General features: G+C 34.9%; 1 protein-coding gene across 1 annotated transcript in view; it reads right to left on the reverse strand.

The window, feature by feature from the left end:
• Nucleotides 1–21355, reverse strand: part of MALRD1 (MAM and LDL receptor class A domain containing 1) — a 694737-nt gene that overhangs the window by 478423 nt on the left and 194959 nt on the right. The window contains exon 19 of the mRNA XM_011972480.1: nucleotides 12711–12798. Coding sequence (XP_011827870.1) covers nucleotides 12711–12798 — 88 coding nt within the window. The remainder of the gene's footprint in view (nucleotides 1–12710; nucleotides 12799–21355) is intronic.

Below are 21355 nucleotides of genomic sequence, written 5' to 3' on the forward strand. Positions count from 1 at the left end.
GCAGTGAAATAATATTTGTGTGTGTTTGTGTATATGTGTGTGTGTGTGTTATCCTTTGAATGCCATCTTAAACCTCTTTCCTGAAAAAGTTTTGCTTTGCTTTAGGCTAACAATTAATAGCCTTCAGAGCTCTGAAAATTATATCTGTCCTCTGACTTCTGTTCTTGCTGTTGAGAAGTGAGTCATCAGCCTAATTGTGGTTGTTTTGCAATTGACTCACTTCTGGCTCTCCTCTCCCATTTTTCTCCACCTTGTCCATCCCATATGCTCTTACTCCCTAACTCTGGCACTGGCTTTATCTTTCCATTCTATTTCTCAGTACCCTCTCTTTTTTTCTCTCACCTGGAGATTTCTCCTTTTTAAGCTCAGCTTGACATTTAAATCAATGCATGTTATGTTATATTTGACATTTCTAGGAATAAATAGTGTTACAGTTTTTAGGGTATCTGGTCTTCCATACTACTAAAACCAGTAGTCTGTTTGGGGTGGGTGTGTGTGTGTGTGTGTGTGTGTGAAAGAGAGAGAGAGAGAGAGAGAGAGAGAGAAAGAGAGAGAGAGAGAGACTCACTGTTGCCCAGGCTGGAATGCAGTGGCGCGATCTCGGATCACTGCAACTTCTGCCTCCCAGTTCAAGTGATTCTTGTGCCTCAGCTTCCTGAGTAGCTGGGATCACAGGCGCCTACCACCATGGCCATCTAATTTTTTTGTATTTTCAGTAGAGACGGGGTTTCACCATGTTGGCTAGGCTGGTCTCAAACTCCTGACCTCAGGTGATCCACTCGCCTTGGCCCCCCAAAGTCCTGGAATTACAGGCATGAGCCACTGTGCTCAGCAAAACCAGCAGTCTGAACTGCATCTTTAGTCCTGATTTCAACTTAAGTGGAAAATAACCCTTAGAGAGAAATCATGGACATAAGTTGGATGACTTGAAAGAGAGACCAATGAGTTCATACCGAGGAAAAGTAGAGACAATTCATTTTTATCTTAAAAAGGTTTCAGAGAATAAGTAAAAGAACAACTACTCTAAGCGAAAACATTGTAAGAGTTTATAATTCTTAGTCCTATTCTCATTACTTCCTTATTTATTACTCCACCAGAATGAGGAAATTTTACAAACCAAGTAAGTCCAATGTCTTGCATTGAAGAGAAGAGCACTAAAAGGGCTAACTGAGAAAAGTGTTTCTCCTTCTGGAGCTGAACTTTGCAATTGGTGGTGGTTGTAACTGGGAAGATGGAGTTGCAGCTGATTTCACAGATTCTGTGATGTGGAAGTAAAACAGAATCCAGAAACATGGTCAGGCCAATTCTTCAACTGTGACCAAGGCATGACAAGGACTGTAAGATTCCTGACAGACTCTCTGGTCCTCACACATTGTTTAGACTTTCCTCTAAGGTACATGAGGTCAAGTCATTTAACTTTGCAAGTAATTAAAAGAGTATTTTCTAAAGTATCACACTCTTAACTCAGGTGATGCTAGAAATGACTATGCAGTATATGGAAAAAGAGAGAGAGAGCGAGAGAGAGTGCGCAAGAGCTCCTGTCTCATTCTCTTTTTATAGGAGTACTAATCCCATCAGGAGAACCCCATCCTCATGACCTAATCTACTGCAAATTACCTCTCAAAGGTCCCACTTCCAAATACCATCTCATTGGGGATTAAGGTTTCAATATACGAATTGTGGGGTAGGGCAAATATTCAACTTGTTGCAAAGCTTTTAGGGTTTTGTTGACCTATAATTGCTTAGAATAAGGCTAAAGTCGGTAGCAATGATCGATTTAAGTCTCTGTAAACAAAGAACACTAAAAGCTTTGCAGATGAAACAAAAATTGAAAAGATGAAATGCCTATGACTCAAGTTTGCACTCACTAAGAAGCAGAGATTAGTCTGGTTTGATCTGATCTTCTTCCTCATCCCTGAGCCACAGGGGAACCAAACTACCTGCACATCTGTCATGTGGAAGATTTCATAAGTAGATGTCTCAGGACCCAGAGGGACTCAATGTTCTAAGTCCTCACTCTGTGAATTCACTGTAACAAATATGATAAACTTCAGGCTACACTAATAATATAACCTCTCTGGTGAAACAGATTTTCCAACTTGTTTTATACTAGATTCCCCCACTCCCCAACAGTCATTCCCGCATTGATAATTAAGCAAATAAAATCAACATTTTAACATCCCTAGTCCTTGATAAATTGTTACCAACTTTAGCCATACTATCCCTGAATTGCTTAACCAATATGAATCATTGTACTTTATGTCTATCTGTAGGTAACAATGTATATGTTTTCCCTGTGACTTTTAGGGTGAAGAAATATATTTAATGTAAAAAGCTAAAAGCATACTTGAAGCTTAAATAGTCTCTTTAGAAAAGTTAAAATTTTTAAATATCTATAGCTTTTGGGGAATATCATACCTTTCTTCTATTTCACTTAGTACAATAACTTAGAGTTATATCCATAAGCTGAAAGAATTATGTGTAGTATGATTGTATTGAAGTGTCTGTGTTAGATCTACTTTCTAGGAGAAAAGGTTTTATGAAAGCATAGCTATTCTTTGGATACGATTATAACAACTGTGCTATAGCTGTTTGCCACAAACTATGCAATTTTTTTTTTCTGACTCTGGTAGCCAATCAATAATTTTTGGAATACTTTTGCTTTATAACAAAGATTCAATGACATTTTCCATCTTTACAGGTATTCTACTATATTTGAATGTGACTACAAATGACTGAAGTAGCAGATGGAAAATTTGTAAGCTGAAAACTAACCATTTAGACAACTTTCTCCATGTTTAATATTTAGCATTTCTCTCAATTAAGAGAGAATGTAAAACAATGTAAAAGTTTCAACTTATAACAGGTTAAGTGAAAAATTTGTCCAATTTTATTTTCTAGGAACACAATAAAACTGCTAATTGAACATATCACAGACTTTGGCCAATTTTTTCTTTCCTATGTATATGCCAAATCACTTTACAGATGACACCAAAGAAGCTAAAACCAAAATATTTAAGATTGCAATCACCAAGGCTCAAATTTCTTTATTTTTGTCCTGAAATCTTAAACTGCAAAACTTTCCAATAATTTGGTATTTTCTTCTGAGTCTATACCTCCTTTAGAAAGTACAAAAGAAAGGCATATTTCAAAACACAGTGCTTTCACGTAATTTATTATTCTGAGACAAATATAATGAATATACCAGACAGCATATTAGAAGATGAAAAGCTGCAAATGATATCTTAAAAGTAAAGCCAACAGTATTTACACTGTTCCCCTTGCTTTTTGATTCATACTGAAACAAACATTCATCTCTGCAAAATAAAGACTTGAACACCATTTGTAAATAAAGCTGGTGAGACATTGAGGCTTATGAGAGAGGAATGCCAAAAATGTAATCAACTCAGTTCAACGACAACAACAAAATAACACATTCAATGTGTGAGGGGTAGGGGAGGACATCATAAAAATTATGTTAAGCATCCTTAAAATAGTCATCATATTTTATCAATTTTAAGGCATCATCAGTTGTACAATGTGCCACTGCTTTAGTAACAGTTATCCTGGAGAAAATAAAGTACTAATAATACCTTAAACATGGATATTCATATAATACTTACATTCTAATAACTAATCATTTTAGTAACAATTCTAATGTGCATGCTGAAATCTGAAATTTTAAAAGAGAAGAAAAAGCACATAAATTATTTTTTAATTTGCAGACAGTATTTTGTGATGTAGTCAATGTTTTAGTTTTCTAAATAAACCAGTTATCTCACCATTAATCCTTAGTGCAAGAAAGAAAATTCTTGCCATGTGTGTTCAGCTAAAGAAAATATACTTCTGGCCTTTCTAATGAAGGACAGAAAGAACAATGAAAAGCAAATACTTCTTTTGAGATACACACTTTTTAATATAAATGTCTCAGAGTAATTCCTAATCTAATCTAAAGATCTGATTCAAGATATAAGGAAATCTCTTTAACTCTATCATCATTCCTCACAATTGTCTCCTCAGGTAATAGCATCATTGTACAGTTATGCAAGAACCACAGAAATGTATTACATGGCTAAGTTCCTACCATCCCTGGAAATGTAGTTAATTTCATCTAATGGATTAGATTAAAAATAAGAATTTCTTTATATATTGCATATCCATTAACAAATTACTGAAGTTACAGTTATTTTTAACATTTATCTTTTAGCATTTAGAGTTATAAGTGATTTACATATTAACATTACAGTACTAGTGTGTATTCTGTATTCTGACTTTAGAGTTATTAAATATTATAAATGTAAAAAGATGTAAACTGTGAAATCAAAAACATAAATGTTGGGGTAGGAAAACGTGTACGGTTTTTGTATGGAATTAAAATTAAGTTTTTATCAGCTTAAAATGAATTGCTATAACTATAAGCTGGCTTTTGTAAGCCTTATGTTAAACACATAGCAAAAACCTATAGTAAATACACAAAAGGTAAAGAGAAAGCAATCAAAGCATACCACTACAGAAAATTATCACATCACAATGGAAGATAGCAAGAGAGAAAGAAGGAAACAAAAGATCTATGAAACAGCTAGAAAGGAATTTTTTAAATGGCTATAGTAAGTCCTTACCCATTAAGAATTACTTTAAGTGTAAGTAAATTACACTGTACAATCAAAAGACATAGAATGTCTTAATGGATTAAGAGAAAAAAAAAGCACGATCCAACAATGTGCTGCCTACAAGAGTCTCACTTTGACTTTAAAGACAGATATACAGAAAGTGAAAGAACGAAAAACACATCCTATGCAAATGCAAACCCAAAAAGAGCACCAGAAGCCAGACTTATATAAGACAAAATATACTTTAAGTCAAAAATGGTAAAAGGAGACAAAAAAGTCATTATATAAATATATAGCAGTCAATTAATCAAGAGGATATAATTGTAAATACATATGTACTCAACATGAGAGAACCCAAATATATAGCAAATATTAATAAATCTGAAGGGAGAAGGAGACAGCAAAACAATAATAGTAAAGGACTTCAATGTCCCACTTCCAACAATGGATAGATCATACAGACAGAAAATCAATTAAGAAACATTGAACTTAAATGATACTTTAGAGCAAATTGACCTAACAACAATGTACAAAACATTTCATTCAACAGCAGCACAATACACCTTCTCAAGAGCACACAGAACATTCTCCAGGATAGATATTATGTTAGGTCACAAAACAAGCATTAACAAATAAAGAAGTTTGAAATCATATCCAGCACCTTTTCTAGCCACAACGGTATGAAACTAGAAATTAAAGACAGGGGAAAGTTGGAAAATTCACAAACATGGTAATTAAAACAACACACTCCTTAAAAACCAATAGGTCAAAGAAGAAATCAAAGTGAAATAAAAAATCTGAGATAAATGAAAATGGAAACACAACATACTAAAACTTATGGGATACAGCAATAGCAGTTCTAAGAGGAAAGTTTGTGGTACAAAATACCTAAGAAATAAAAAAAAACACAGAAATTTAAAAATCTCAAAGAAAACATGTATCTTTATACCTCAAGAAACTTGAAAAAGAATAAGCTCCAAGTTAACAGAAAGAAGGAACTAATAAAGATCAGAGCAAAAATAATTACAATGAAGATAAGAAAAAAAATAGAACGATCAATGAAACTGAAAATTGATTTTTTGAAAAGATAATATTAACAACCCTTTAGGTATAAGAAAAACAGAAGACCCAAATAAATAAAATCAGAATGAGACATTACAATTGATGCCACAGAAATACAAAGGATCATACAAGACTGCTATGAACAATTATGCTCCAAGAAATTGAATAGCATTAAAGAAATGGATAAATTCCTAGAAACATACAACCTACCAAGATGGAATCAAGGAGAAATAAAAAATCTAAACAGATGGAATTATGAGTAATGAGACTGAATAATTAACCAAAAATCTCCCACCAAAGAAAAGTTGAGGGCCTGATGGATTCATTGCTAAATTCCACCAAATATTTAAAGAATTCATACCAATCCTTATCAAACTCTTCCAAAAACTGAAGAGGCAGAAACACTTTCAAACTCATTTTTTATGATCAGCCTGATTCCAAGCTAGAAAAGGACACCACAAGGAAAGAAAATTACAGGCCAATATGACTGATGAATATAGATGCAAAAATCCTCAGCAAAATACTAGCAAGCTGATTTCAACAACAGCGTAAAAGAATCATATATCATGACCAAGTGGAATTTATCCCTGGGACATAAAGATGCTTCAACACATGAAAATTAATAAATGTGATACATAACATTAACAGAATGAAGTCTTAAAATCTTATGATCAGGTAAAAAAATGTAGAAAACACATTTGACAATATTTAACATCTTTTCATGATAAAAACTCCAAACAAATTAGGAATAGAAGAAATACTCCTCAATACAGTAACAGTTTTAAAGCTTTTAACAAGTATTGGGAGGATGTGGGTAAAAGTGAACCTCTGTACAAGCCCAAAGTTAACATCACACTCAATGGTAAAAAGCTAAAAGCTTTTCCTCTAAGATCCTCAAATCTTTGTCTCTAAGACAAAAATTCATACAGAACTACAAAAGATTTCAACTAGATAAAGCAATTTTGAACAAGAAGAAAAAAACTGATGGCATCATACTTCCTGCTTTCAAATTATATTACAATGTTATAGTAATCAAAACAGCATGGTACTTGCATAAAAGCAGAAACATGGACCAATGGAGCAAAATAGAAAGCACAGAAATAAGCCTACACATATACAGTCAAGTAATCTATAAGAAAAATGACAAGAATACACAATGGGAAAAATAATCTCTTCAATAAGCGGTGTTAAAGAAACGCAAAGCAAAATGAAATGGGCCCTTATCTTACATCATGTACAAAATCACAATGGGAGAAAGTATTTCCAAACCATATAACAGATAAGGAGCTAATATCAAACTACGTAAGAAACTTATACAATTCAACAGCAAAAACAAACAAAACAAAAAACAACAACAAATAATCCAATTTTAAGAGGGGCAAAATACCTGAATAGACTTTTTATCCAAAGAAGACATAGACAACAGGCATATGAAAAGGCACTCATTATCAGTAACGATCAGAAAAATGCAAATCAAAATTATGATGAGATATTAATTCTCATCTGTTAGGATGTCTATTATCAAAAGTTAAAAGATAGTCAGTGTTGGTGAAGATGTGCAGAAAAGGGAACACTCATACCTGTTGGCAGGAATGTAAACTGATACAGCCATTATGAGAAACAGTATGGAGGTTGCTCCAAAAATTAAAAATGTAACTATCCACACGATCCAGCAATTCCAATTCTGGGTGTATTTCCAGGGGCAACAAAAAAATCACTATTTCAAAGAGATATCTGGATTCCAATGAACTCCCATGTTCATTGCAGCCTGATTCACAAGAGCCACAATAGGGAAACAATTTACATGTATGGAGATAGATGAATGGATAAAGAAAATGTGATATATATGTACATTGGAACATTATGCAGCTTTAAAAAAAAAAGAAATCCTGTCATTATGAAATTAGAATAATGCCATGTCCATTACACTAAGTGAAATAAGACAGACACAGAAGACAAATACTGCATGATTGCACATGTAAAAGGAATCTAAAAGTTGAACTCAGAAGAGAGTAGAGAAGTAGTTAGCAGAGGTTGAGAGATGAAGGAAATGGAGATATGTTGGTAAAATGGTACAAACTTTCAGTTATCAGAAGAGTAACTTCTGGTAAGATATTGTACACTTGAAATTTGCTGAGAGTAGATTTTAAGTGCTTTTTTTTTTTTTTTCTTTTTTCGAGAGTCTTGCCCTGTTGCCCAGGCTGGAGTACAGTAGCGCAATCTTGGTCCACTGCAATCTCCGCTTCCCAGGTTCACGCAATACTCCTGCTTCAGCCTCCTAAGTAGCTGGGATTACAGGTGTGTGCCACCATGCCTGGCTAACTTTTGTATTTTTAGTAGAGACCATGTTTCACCACATCAACCGGGCTGGTGTTGAACTCCCGACCTTAGGTGATCCACCCGCCTCAGCCTCCCAAAGTGCTAGGTTTACATGCGTGAGCCACCACACCCAGTCAAGTTTACTTACCACACATACAGAGGATGAGTAACTATATGAGGTTAGAGATGTGTTAAATATCAATAGTTTGGTTGTGGTAACTATTTCATAATATACAGACATGTCAAAACATACCATTTTGCCAATTATATCTTAATAAAGTAGGAAAAATAAATTAACAATATTATAAAAGTATTGAAACAAAGCAGGTATAATTCATAATTGAGAAAGATTTGAAAATTAAATCAGAAACATCTATAGCTTAGAATATGAGAGATAAGACTTGGAAGAGCAAATGATGATGTTTTAAGACAAAGTGAAAATAAACTCAGTTAAGGGCATAAAAACTACTGGGGAAAATTAATAACATATTTAGTCTAATATTTGCTTTTCATTCAAGTCAATGCTGTCTCGAGTCAGAGTAATGGAAAAAAGCAGGTCTGAGAAATATCTTACGGTTGTAGTCAGTGGAAATTGCAACCGAACAAGCTTAAGAAGAATGTCAAAGATGACTGGAAATTCAAGCCCAGGTTGCTGGAGAACACTGCTTTCATTAAAATTACAAGGAAGGCATGAGGGGAAAAGGTTGATTTTGAAGTAACAAAGAAAAGTAAAATAATCTACTGCTCAGTCATTTTCTATAAAATAGAAGTTGTAGGTAAGATAGAAATCCACATTTTGGGGATTAGGTCAACATTTTGGTTTGTGTGTATGTGACTTTGAGTTTTTATTTATTTTTGCTTTGTTTTATTGGCCAAGGAAGAATAATGCTATAAACAAATAATGAGTTAATATTGAAAGGAAATCAATGCCCTAAGTGAAGTTATAAGCATGATTCTTACTTCACATAACATGATGCCATGGAAAAAAAAAAAAAAAAAAAAAGATTGGAAAGCATCAAGAGTAACATTTTTTGTGAAGAGCCCAATTTTTATTTTTGTTTCATCTTATGGCAAGATTACATCAAATTCCTTTATCAAACCTAAGGATTCAACAAGCCTTGTGGTTTAGACCCATAGTTTATTTTGTTATAAAGCCAATGCAAAAAACACACAGTTCATACAGTTTTTAAAGTTTGTTATTTTTCTTCCAAAACTTGAAACAGCAAATTGGGACTAACACTCTGTAACTGATATTTCACATCTGTGTCTGTGCCTCTAGTAGCTATTTTACCTCTCCTTGGAACTGTGAGCCACAGAATGGATTTAGCAGGATAATCAGGGCAACAACAGTTTCAATGGTGACTCACGTTTCTTTTCTGTATTCTCTTTTTGGTCTCTTCTGCCTCTGAGGTCACAGTGATTCTCTCTAATCTCAGATTTGGGGGCAATGTGGGGGAAGCCCTGGCCATTGAAATCAGATCAGCTTAGGTAAAATCACAATCCAATCCCTAATTTGGTATTCTCATCCAGGCTACTTATGCTCTTTAAGTTTAATGTTTCATATTTGTAAATTAGAGATTGTAGCCTCTTCCTTGCAGATTTGATGAGCAGTGTAACACTAGTGGTGAACACTATGGTCCCAAGAGGCAGTCACTGTGTTCTGCCACTTTACAGCTAGGTACCCTTGAGCAGGTTATCTCCTTTTCAATTTCCTCTATAAAATTGGTATAATAAAGGCATTAATCCTACTCCATATACAACATCTATTCACCTATGTTGGACCAGGCACTCTTCTAGACTCTCTAAACATTGTAAGATTACGTAAGATAAAATACGCATGAGTGACCAGTTGTAATACTGTCCCTACATACCACTTCCCTTTCTTGTAAAGATTTTTTCTCTCTCCTACCCTTGCTGAGCTCCCTGGAGGTGGAAAATACTTCTCTGCCCCATTGTTAGGCTCTGATCAATGGATAATGAACATGAACAGACACAATGAGATGTATACCATGTCCCAATAGAAATTTCAAATACACTTTTTTTCCCCATCCTCTATGAAATGTGTCAAATAGGGACTTGGTCTTTTAGCCAGGGTCTCAGAGAGAGAGGACCACATGAAACAGAGACACATAGCTAAGAGCTACATAAAATTACATAGAGCTATGATTAGGATCTATCTGTCTGTCTATCTGTGTCTTTGCTCTTATTCTCTATGCCAACCCACACGCTTGAGAGCAAGAAATAAATGCAGTCATAAGCTACTGAGACCTGGCTTTCAACAAAAGCTGACTGATATATAATATAGTCTCTGGCACATAGAAATATTTAATGTTTTAGCAATAATATTAAAACTAAACTAAAATACATAACAAGAGTACATAAAACATCTAAAATTACTGACATTCCTCTATCTACTTATCCATCCAACAAATATTTGTTGAGTACTAGTATGTGTCAGATACTGTTGTAGGTGTTGGAGATGAAATAATGAAGAGGTAATACACCTGCTCTCATGCAACTAACATCAATATGGGGGAAAATATAAATTTAACTATAAGGGTGATATGTGTTATGGAGAAAAATAATACCAGGAATATAAATAGAAAATGCCAGATAAGAAACTGTGTGTGTGTGTGTGTGTGTGTGTGTGTGTGTGTGTGTGTGTGTGTGTTCAGAGGAGGTTTCCCTGAAGAAACTCTGGCAGAGACCAGAAGGAAGTAAGGGAGGGAGTCAGTTAGACATCTGCAGGAAACCTGTTCCAGGAACAGGGAAAAGTAGATGGAAAAGTCCCAACCATATGATACGGTTTGGCTGTGTCCCTACCCAAATCTCATCTTGAATTATAGCTCCCATAATTCCCACATGTCATGGGAGGACCCATTGAGAGGTAACTGAATCACCCTACACTGTTCTTATGAAAGTGAATAAGTCTTACAAGATTTGATGGTTTTATAAAGGGGAGTTCTCCTGCACACACTCTCTTTGCCTGCATCATGTAAGATGTGACTTTGCTCCTCCTTCACCTTCTGCCATGATTGTGAGGCCTTCCTAGCCATGTAGAACTGAGTCAATTAAACCACCTTTCTTTATAAATTACCCAGTCACGGGTATGTCTTTATTAGCAGTGTGAGAATGGACTAATACACCATAAATTGGCTGCAGTACTTAAGAATTAGCTAAGAGGCCTTTGTAGTAGGGAAAAGTGAATGAGATATACACTGATGAAAGGTGAATTCAAGAGGTATAAGGGGTTATTCATTTATTCCTTGGAAGCTATCATTAGTTTGAGATTTGCTCTGAATGAGATAGAGTCATAGGAATTCTGACAATTGAATGACCTAATCTCATCTAAGTTTGAAAAGGAACATGTGGGCTGCTGTTTTCAGAATATAGCGCACAAGGGTAGGAGCAGAGAGATCATTTAAAAAGCAATTGCAATAATCCATGCATAGACACTGGTTGCTTGGACCAAGGGGGAAGTGGTGAGGGCAATGAGGAGTGAATTCTAAACTGAGTTTGTTAATATAAATCAGATTTGTTAATATGGAATAAGCAGCTAGACATAAACTGTCATTTGCTGAGATAGGGAGGTATGCAGGAATGGCAAGATTGAGAGGCAACTGGTAATCGGGAATTCACTTTTAGGCCTTGAGAGGTAAGGGTAAATTTGTTCAATTCTGCCTCTTGTTTTACTGGCCTTCAAGAGAAGGATTTGGCTGTCTCTAGAGTTCTATGAAAATCATGACACAGAGTGGTGACACCAACAGATCCTGTTAGGACGCTGAGTGGTGGGTAGGATCAGAGCTGTGTCACATAGCTACAACTGAAAATATTGGAATTGGCCCCATCCCCTGACTGACTCTGTCTGGGATGGAGCTGGTGCACCGCTGACCAATGAGGCTAAGATGACAGAGCGGGGATGGATGTTAAGTTTTCAGCAATTGAGAATGTTGTTGGGATCCAGCCTCTGATCACTCCAGGGAGGAGATCATGTTCCCTCTTATCGTGCACTTTAAGAATTCTCAGTCTGAGTGCCAAACTCCATTAGTTTAATACCCAGTCTTCTTAGATCACTATGTACTTCCCAGAATGGGTTTCTCCTCATAACACTATTCGAGGCCTGAGTTGTGTTTATTTTAGGTTATTTTCTATTATTATCTTTAAGATGCCTACTAGACATCCAGGTTAAGCTGTTGAGTAGGTAGTTAGTATATGAGTCTGGAGTTCAGGGGAAAGTTTGAAAATGGATACATAAATCTGGAAAATATGTCATTTATATCATTTTAATAGACATAAATCTATAATATAGTGAGGAGATGGTTGACAACAATCCTTAGAAATATTTAAAGTGTTTCCAGAGAGTAAACCGAGAGGTTAATAAAGTATCCAATACGATGTAAATATAAGGCAAATGGTTGGGTTATTATAACTCCTTAAATATAATGGAATTACATTTTAAATTCAGACATGACTTTCTAGTATTTTGCATGTGATAAGACATAGACATACGTGATTCAAACAGCTTCACTATGTTTGACACTTTAAAACTAATTACTAGCAAGGATCTAAAAATATCTTTTCCAGAGTTAATAGATTTGAGAAAAAGAATAAAAGCAAGGTCATGTTGGAAATTTTGTAGAAATGAAATATTGATTTCCTTGGAAGTTTTCCAAGTAAACAGATTTAGAGATAACTCCAAAGTGAAATATTCTCCCTTACCAGGGTAGAGGGTGCAGTCCAGGAATGACAGATCATCAATCGCAATATCTCCAGTGAAGCCATCTCCCACTGAAGCCTCCACCAATATCTTAAATAAATAAATAAATAAATAAATAAATAAATAAATCTAAAAAAAAAAAAAGAAGAAGAAGAAGAAGAAATGTGTTTATGTGGTAAGGGAAATTTATGGAATGGATGAAGAGGAATTTAGAATTTACCCAAATATAACCTTCCGTGCCATTAAAAAATTACTTTGCAGTAGTCTCCATAAGTGGTCATCTTGCCTTGAATAATTCCAGTAACAGAAACCTCCATACTTCACTGAGCCTGTTAGACTCATGGAGCTCATTGCCTTTCTGATGAGTTTCCATTTTTGAAATTTCAGCATATTAGATTGACATCCACTGCCCTACAACTTTCAGCCATTAGTTCTAGATTTGTGTAGTTTTCTTCTGGTCCTTTAAGTATTTGAAGGCAAATAATTGTCCCCTGATCCCCCTGGGTCATCTATTTCCCAAGTTAAACCTCTTCATCTTCCTAGAAACCCAATTTTCTACCAGAGTTACTTGCTAGGATATACATTTTTAAGGGCTTTAAAATGTTTCTCACATGACACTGATTCTGTAACACTTTATTAAATTGGCTAATCGTGATTAGATCTCCTTCAGGACTACATTAATCACAGTGAAGTCAGATGACATTTGTGCTGCTACAGGAGCTACAGTTCCACCAAAACTTAGTAAAATACGAAATATCACATATAGACAAACCACTGTAGTATATGGTAGATTGTGATTAGGGTTGAGATTTACTGTAATAGAATTAATCATAATGAATTATTTTAATACTTATGCAAATGCATTGCATACTTACTAGGAATCCCAGCATAATTTAATAATAAAGAACTTCCAGCAAACTCAAACTTAGAAAAATACATTATGTTTTCCCATCATTATACAAACATATGTTTTCATTTCATTTTCCTCACAAATGTTATATGTGGGAGTTGAAGTTTTACTTTTCAAGCTCTATCCTTCATTCAAAGTTACCACATACATCATTTGTTGACATTCTCCTTGAGAAAGAAAGTTTTAAAAGGTCAAATTGCTGACCTCAAACCTCATAACACTTTCCCCAACTTTCTACTCTTTCTTGAGGTCTACCAGGATTTTCTCCCTGATTTGTCACTAAGGAAATTAATTAATTTGGGAAATCTTTCTGCATAGAACTAGTGGGCAAAGATAGTCCACCTAACATTGTTTGAACAACATTTAATGGTGTTATACAGGAAGTGTCCTGCTGTTTTACAATGAGTCTCTCCAAACATAAAAATGCATCCTTTTTCCCACCATCATCATGAATGAAAGGCATTATAGGAAGAGAAAACAAAAATGTGTAAAGAATATTTAGTACAAAATCATACAATTAATTTCCATAAACCTAAACTAGCAGACAGAATTTGAAAGAACATACTACAGAAAAACATTTTCTGTTTTATTTTTAAAAATAGAGTTGGCTGAACAATTGGTGAAAAGGCACAAATACAAATTAATCACTAATAAATGTCCTGTACTGATACATGCAAATCCCACTGCAATACAACACAGAATATGCTAACAAATGGCTTAGAAGAAACAGCAAGATAAAGAAGAAACCAGGGTAAATAAAAATAAATACTATTGACTTGGTCTTACTCCTCATGATTATCATTACCTTATTAATAAGAAGGAATAGAAAATTGGTATTAACATCCCACTTCACAGAGAGTGAGGTTGTTGTAAATATAAGTAGCTGTAAACCAACTTTAGGGATATATACACATTCATAGCTCCATTCTGGTGTTTCGAGTCAATTGTTCCAAGATGTTTTTATTGTCTTTATATATTCACAAATTAAATAATTGACTATCTATGAAAACTTCAGACAAAATTCTGTAACCCAGAGAGGGCCGTAACATGCTAGAGAAGGTGATTTGCACAAGGCATTTTTCTTTTGGAATTTACTTGATGTTGCATGAGAAGTATTTTAATATTGTTCCTGTCTGCATTCAAAGCCAATGGGAGGACACAGAAACAATCCAAGACAGAAGACAGTTTGTTTTGCTCTAATACACAACTTAATCATAATTTTTACCAAAATATCTTCAATTTGCTAACCCCTAAATGTTAGCATTCTTGAGAATTAATGAACAATAGTTACAATTTGAGATACCAAACTTGTCCATTTGTATGATAGTCTCAATCTCTTTTGAATATTTAAGAAAAGCATTTTAAAAGACTTTTTGATAATAATCACACCTCAGGAAAAAGTTATGACTGTTAAAGTTTAACCCTACTTTAACCCTATATTTAATTTAGTCTTGCAAAAAAGCTTGGTAAATTATTCTAAAATACTAATCCTAAGAAAATGACTACAAGAAGTATAAACCCAAATGCCTCTATTATGAAAATGTCACTTTCATTTATGATGTTTTTTTTCCCCCAGAATGTGAATAGAAGATTATCAAAACACAAGCATTATACATTGTATGTAAGATAGTATTGCTATTCTGGAAATTAGGGAAGCCAAATTTTACTCCTAAGTCCCATCAGTACCTTATGGAGTGCCTCAAAGGACAACTGAAAATCCAGTTTAGTTTAAATGACCTGCCTTATCTGTACAGGTCAATTCTACTAATATTGGAACTATCATCGTCTTGGAAATGTTATGAAGTGAACCAGCTCATCCAAGTTGTTCTTTGCATGGGCTGCCACCTGCTCCAAGTAAAGACAGACTGGCCTTGCCAACCATGTAGGAACTTTGAGGTTTAAACATTAACAAGGCTCTAGCAACTTTCCTGAACTCATCCTTCTATATATTTAGGAAACTCTGAATGACTGACCAAAAATTTTAAGTGATATGGAAACGATTGTCCTCACACACAAACACATGTTTTAGGCTCCATTAACTCATAAGAGAAACTGAATTAATTCAACCTGCTGCTTACTGTCCCTTTAGCCATCATGTATTTGTAAAATATTACACAATTCCAATACAACGTATGAGTTTTTTGGCATGTTTTATAACTATAATGTATTTTCAGATACATTATAAATTTATAAATTTTAAACAAGAATTTCTGTCTCAAATATATTTTATATAAAGATACATTATATTTAAGGCAGAAATTCCAGTTTAAAATTTATAAAAAGCACATATTCTCTGTGTAGCAACTGGGACTCCAATGCATTCCTGATGAGAATCCTAAATGGCACAGCCATAATCATACAACTAATTTGGCAGGTTCTTATAAAATTAAACATACACTTTCAAATGACATGGCAATGAACATGTAAGTATTTCTTTATTCAAGATAAATGAAGACATGTCTAAACAAGAACCCATTAATAAGGTTTATACGGCTTTATTAATAATCTCCAAAAGCTCAAATCATTCCAAATATCTCCCAACTGGTAAGCAGACAAGCAAATTGCAGTACATTCATACAATAGAATACCACTCAGCAACAAAAAGGAACAGTGATGTGTGCAACAACAGCTGTGAACCTCAAAAGCATTATAGTAAGTGAAAGAAGCCACACTCAAAAGCCTGTATCATTTATCAACTGCTTTTATGCTGTTTTAGAAAAGTTAGAATTATTGGTGTATTAGACTACTCTCATGCTGGTATAAAGAACTGTCTAAGACTGGGTAATTTGCAAAGAAAAGAGGTTTAACTGACTCACAGTTCTGTAGGTTTGGGGAGGCCTCAAGAAACTTACAATCGTGACAGAAGGGGAAGATAACATGGTGACAGGAGAGAGAATGAGACCCGAGCAAAGGGTGAAACCCCTTATAAAACCATCAGATCTTGTGAGAATAGTATGGAGGAAACCACCCTCATATCTCCACCTGGTCCCACCCTTGACCCATGGTGATTATTACAATTCAAGGTGAGATTTGGATGGGGACACAGAGCCAAACCCTATCAATTAGGAAAGAAATCAGATTTGTGTTGACAGAAGCTGTGGGTATAAAAGGAGGAGATTGACTATATCAGGAAATGGAAGATTTGGGGGAATGGAGGAGATACACTCTATTTTGGTTGTGGCGGTTGCTTACACAACTGTATACAGTTGACTCTTAAACAACATGAGTTTGAACTGCCTTGGTCCACTTATGTATAGCTTATTTTAAACCACACACAATAAAAAATATTTGTGGCTGTGAAAGATGTGTATACAGAGGGCCAACACTTTGTTCCCAGTGCAGGACTTGAGTATGTACTGATTTAGCTCCAGGGGCAGTCCTGGAGCTGATCCTCTGAATCCCAAAAGACAGCTGTACATTTGTTGAAATTCATAGAACTGCTCACCTAAACAGGATAAAATTGACCTTTAAATCATATCTCAATAAACAAATACAAAGCATTTATTCTATATCTATTGCCATAAGTCATCAATGTGTCTATTACTTTCACTTTTTTCTCAAATGCTAATTTAATGTGTGGCATTTTATAACAATAAATTACATATAGTAATCTCAAGAATCTCAATCTATTCTTCAATTTGGCTATGAACAATCTTCTCTGGCTATCCACTTATAATTTCCTAGAGGAAAAATATTTACACTCTTTCTTATACTTCTTAATGACACCCACTTATTTTTCACTGGATTTTCCAATAATTAAAAATGCACAAACAGAATGAAAGGCATTACATGAAGCTCCCTTTTAGCCCATTTTAACACCTGACTAAGGTGTTAAGTAAACTCTTATAAACGCATCCAGACAACTATCTAATATTTAACCACATAACCTACAATTCTTGGGAACTTTTAGAAAGTCACCTTAGAACTGCAAACTTTTTAGGTCAATACTGAGGGAAATATTTGCTGGATACAATTTATATTGGTTTTTAAATCATCTTTGCAATTGTTTACATAACCCTGAAACCAATCTCTATGAAATAAAACTCAGATTTGGCCTGACAAATTTTATGACTCTAACTCTGTGGCTGACTCTATCACATACACGAGACTGCAGAATAATTGGAGTTTTTCAATTACTATAGTAGACATATGAAAACCATTTATCATAAAACAAGAGCCGTAAGTGCCATATTAAAACTGTGTGAGAAACTGGGTGCAGGAATGGATAATAATAATAATAACATTGTGGCAACAGTAGAGACAAAATAAAATGCTGGGATAGATAAGTAGTCAAGAACTATAAGAGGATTACTGACCGAAAAATATGATGTCTACCAAATCTATGTTCTTATTTTGGGAAACAAAATCATGACAAAATTTATGTTGATCTTTTGGCATTACATTGTATTTCTTCTTAGCTAACGTCTGGCTTATAGCTTGCCAAGAATTTTTGATTCAAAAAAGAAAAATGAGTGCCTACTTAGGCATTGTGCCAAGTGATCCCATAGTTACCAGGAAGAAATAAATTCATCCCCATCCTGACTATCTCACCATTTACGACAGAGAAGACTAAATGGTGGCCCTTGGGCTGAACTCAGTCCATAACAGTTTAGCTTAACTCCATCAGTGTTCTTGAGTCAGACTGGTTGCCAATATTTTAAAAGTAGGGTATCTCACAAGAAGACATTGCTCCTCAGCTGCTGCAGACACTAGTCTACCCTATTATGCACCCACATCAAGGTTGTCAGTTGCCATTCATTATTTTAAACCTCACCTACTGTATTAGTTCATTTTCACATTGCTGTAAAGAACTGAGACTGGGTAATCTATAAAGAAAAGAGGTTTCATCAATTCACAGTTCCACAGGCTGTACAGGAAGCATGCCTTGGGAGGCCTCAGGAAACTTACAACCATGGCAGAAGGCAAAGGGAAGCCAGAATTTCCTACATGGCTGGAGTAGGAGGAAGAGAATGAAGGGGAAAGGGGGAAAGTGTGACACACTTTTAAATAACCAGATCTCATGAGAATTCCCTCATTATCATGAGAACAGTAAGGGGAAATCCCATCCCCATGATCCAATCACCTCCCCACCAGTCCCACTCCCAACATTGGGGATTAAAAATCAACATGAGATTTAGGTGGGGACACAGAGCCAAACCGTATCACCTACTTTTTTCAATTAATGTCCCATGCCTGGTTCCCATTGGGTTTGCCAGTCCCTGTGCAGTTTAAGGCAGAAAGAATGAAGGGCCTGAGATTTTACCCTACTTGGAAGCTAATGAGTTAATCTGCCACTATTTTATTTATATATATATATTACAGAAAAGACGAGAAAAAGCAACAGCCAGAGAAGTACCTTCCATTTCCACAGGGCAACATGAGGAGGCCTGGATGTTTACTTGCATGTGACACAGTCACACCCATAGGAGAGGAATCCAAAATGAGGAGACTGTAGCTGGAATAGGCTGCTGGCAAGTCTGCCCATTCCCCCCTCCAGAGAAAGAGAGGTGGCAAGGAGAGCTTATTTTTACTCTAGAATGTAAGCAAATGTCTCAAGGTAAAGACCATTTAAATATGCCCTTTGCTCAAAGGCTGAACTGTGCCAAACAGAAGAAATCCATGGAGAATTATCTCCAAACAGCGCAGTTGGATGGTGCTGCATGGTTGAAATATTTCATTTTTGGAAGCATTATAATCCCTTAATTGTCTTCTAATATATCTGCACATTGGAATGGTTAAATCAACTCAGTCTCCCTTCCCCTAATAAAATGTCTCATTTTATACTCTTCTGAAGGAAGGAGTCTCATTTGTTAGTGTCTTCCAGATTCGACCACCCACCTGTCGCTTGCCCACAAAATCTTTTCCCATCAAGGCCTCTGCTGTGTTGAGGGCAGAGAGTAAATAATAACAATATTAAAACAGAAATCAAAAAAGGTTTAAGAAATTGGGTCATTCAAAACCTCAGAACAGCCATGTTTTTTTACTTACATAGAATTCTTTCTGCTAATCTTACTGAGTGAAAGAGAATCCACACATTGAGAGGGAGAAAGAGGGAGGATGTGGGGGAGCTGATCTTTATTTGAAATGTAAACAAATGTCTTACATTACACATATCATCACACATATCATCTCTAAGTATTCAAGTCATATGAGATTAATTTGCTTTTTGCGGTTTTTAAAGGATTCACAAACCACAAAGTTCATTTCAGTTCCATTTTCCTCTGTGTGTTTTTAGACGTACAAAAAAAAAAAAAAAAAGGCCAAAATTGGGTCACATTTCTGTTTTTGCCTCCAATACATAACAATGCCTTCCTGAAACCTGTCTAAGTAAATTTTAAGAAGAATAAATGTTGATCATCTTGAAATTAGTTTGCTACTTGAAACTCTGCACACTCATATGCTATTTTAAAATACCCTCAGAGAACCCATATACCCTGTAACCCACTTCGCATCTCATATATTATTTGAATGAGGAAAAATCAGTTTCAGTTTTTCCAATCCTAAAAATTATATGGAACCTATTTGACTAAAGGTTACAAAGGATTTAATTTTAAAAGGTCCAGTTGATACTCAAGAAAAAGGTGAAGACAGTTCAGAGTTATTGATTAAAATTTTCAGTAAATGTTATTATTATTTAAAAATGACCTAATAAGGTATAATAAGATTTTAACAGAATATAATGTAATACTGTCCAATCAATAGGCTCACACATGCCAAAATTAAATTCTTATTTAGGAAGCATAGTTTTAAAATTATTAAATGTTATTTTTTCCCATCAACAGACTGAATTTTTTATCTTCCATACCATTAAAGGTATTTTTAAAGAAAAGGGTTGAACTCTAATTTATTATTTTTAATATACGAGTATTTTTACAAAAATCATAAGCCTTTCATTCTCTTTGTAAAAGGAGACACCAAATCCCATTTTTACCGCTATTTTTATGTTTCTATGTAGCAGCTTAACACTGATGCAGACCTAAAGCAGAAATAAAAAAAAAGATAGATTTAAACCCTACTTAAACCTTAACTAACCCACATTTGTCTTTTGTTCTAGCTCAATGTCCCATATACCCACCCATTAGTTACTGTGAATTAGAAATTCTATCTGAAGTTCCAGGTTAGATGTTACTTCCTCAGGGAAGCCTTCCTTGACCACTCAAGGTGAGGTTATTTTCTTTTTATTTTTACAAACTTCTCATAGTTGATAATCACATAAGTATTTGTGCGTTTAGTGTTTGTCTTTAAAGACAACCTCCAGGAGGGACACTGAAGGACACAAGGGCTGCAAACACAGCATCCAGCACAGTAACTAGCACATTATAAGCTCTCAATGTATTTTAAGGAAAAATGAAACTTCTCCTTTCAACTAAAACTGTTGATGTTACACTTGGTGCCATGCCATATCCCACCTGTTTTACATAACATAAAACTATCGAAAAAACAAATATGTGCCAAAGACACTGATTACGTTAATATTTCACACTACTATCTAAACTGCCGACAAATCCTGCATCCTTTTGCTTTGAAACCGTGTCTTTCTCTTCCTTACACAGCCTAGTTCCTGAATTCCAATTCGACTTCTACCTACATTTATACAGTTTTGTCATGACCATCCTCCTTTTACCATTCCCCAACTTATGCCTGCATTTCCAAGTCCTTTCCTTCAATCTTCAGTTATTCATCAAGCATCACTTTCTATCTGGAGTAATATCAATGTCATTTGTTAGATGAATTAAA

This window comes from Mandrillus leucophaeus, unplaced genomic scaffold (assembly GCF_000951045.1).
Source record: "Mandrillus leucophaeus isolate KB7577 unplaced genomic scaffold, Mleu.le_1.0 Scaffold1295, whole genome shotgun sequence".
Classification (NCBI taxonomy): Eukaryota; Metazoa; Chordata; class Mammalia; order Primates; family Cercopithecidae; genus Mandrillus; species Mandrillus leucophaeus.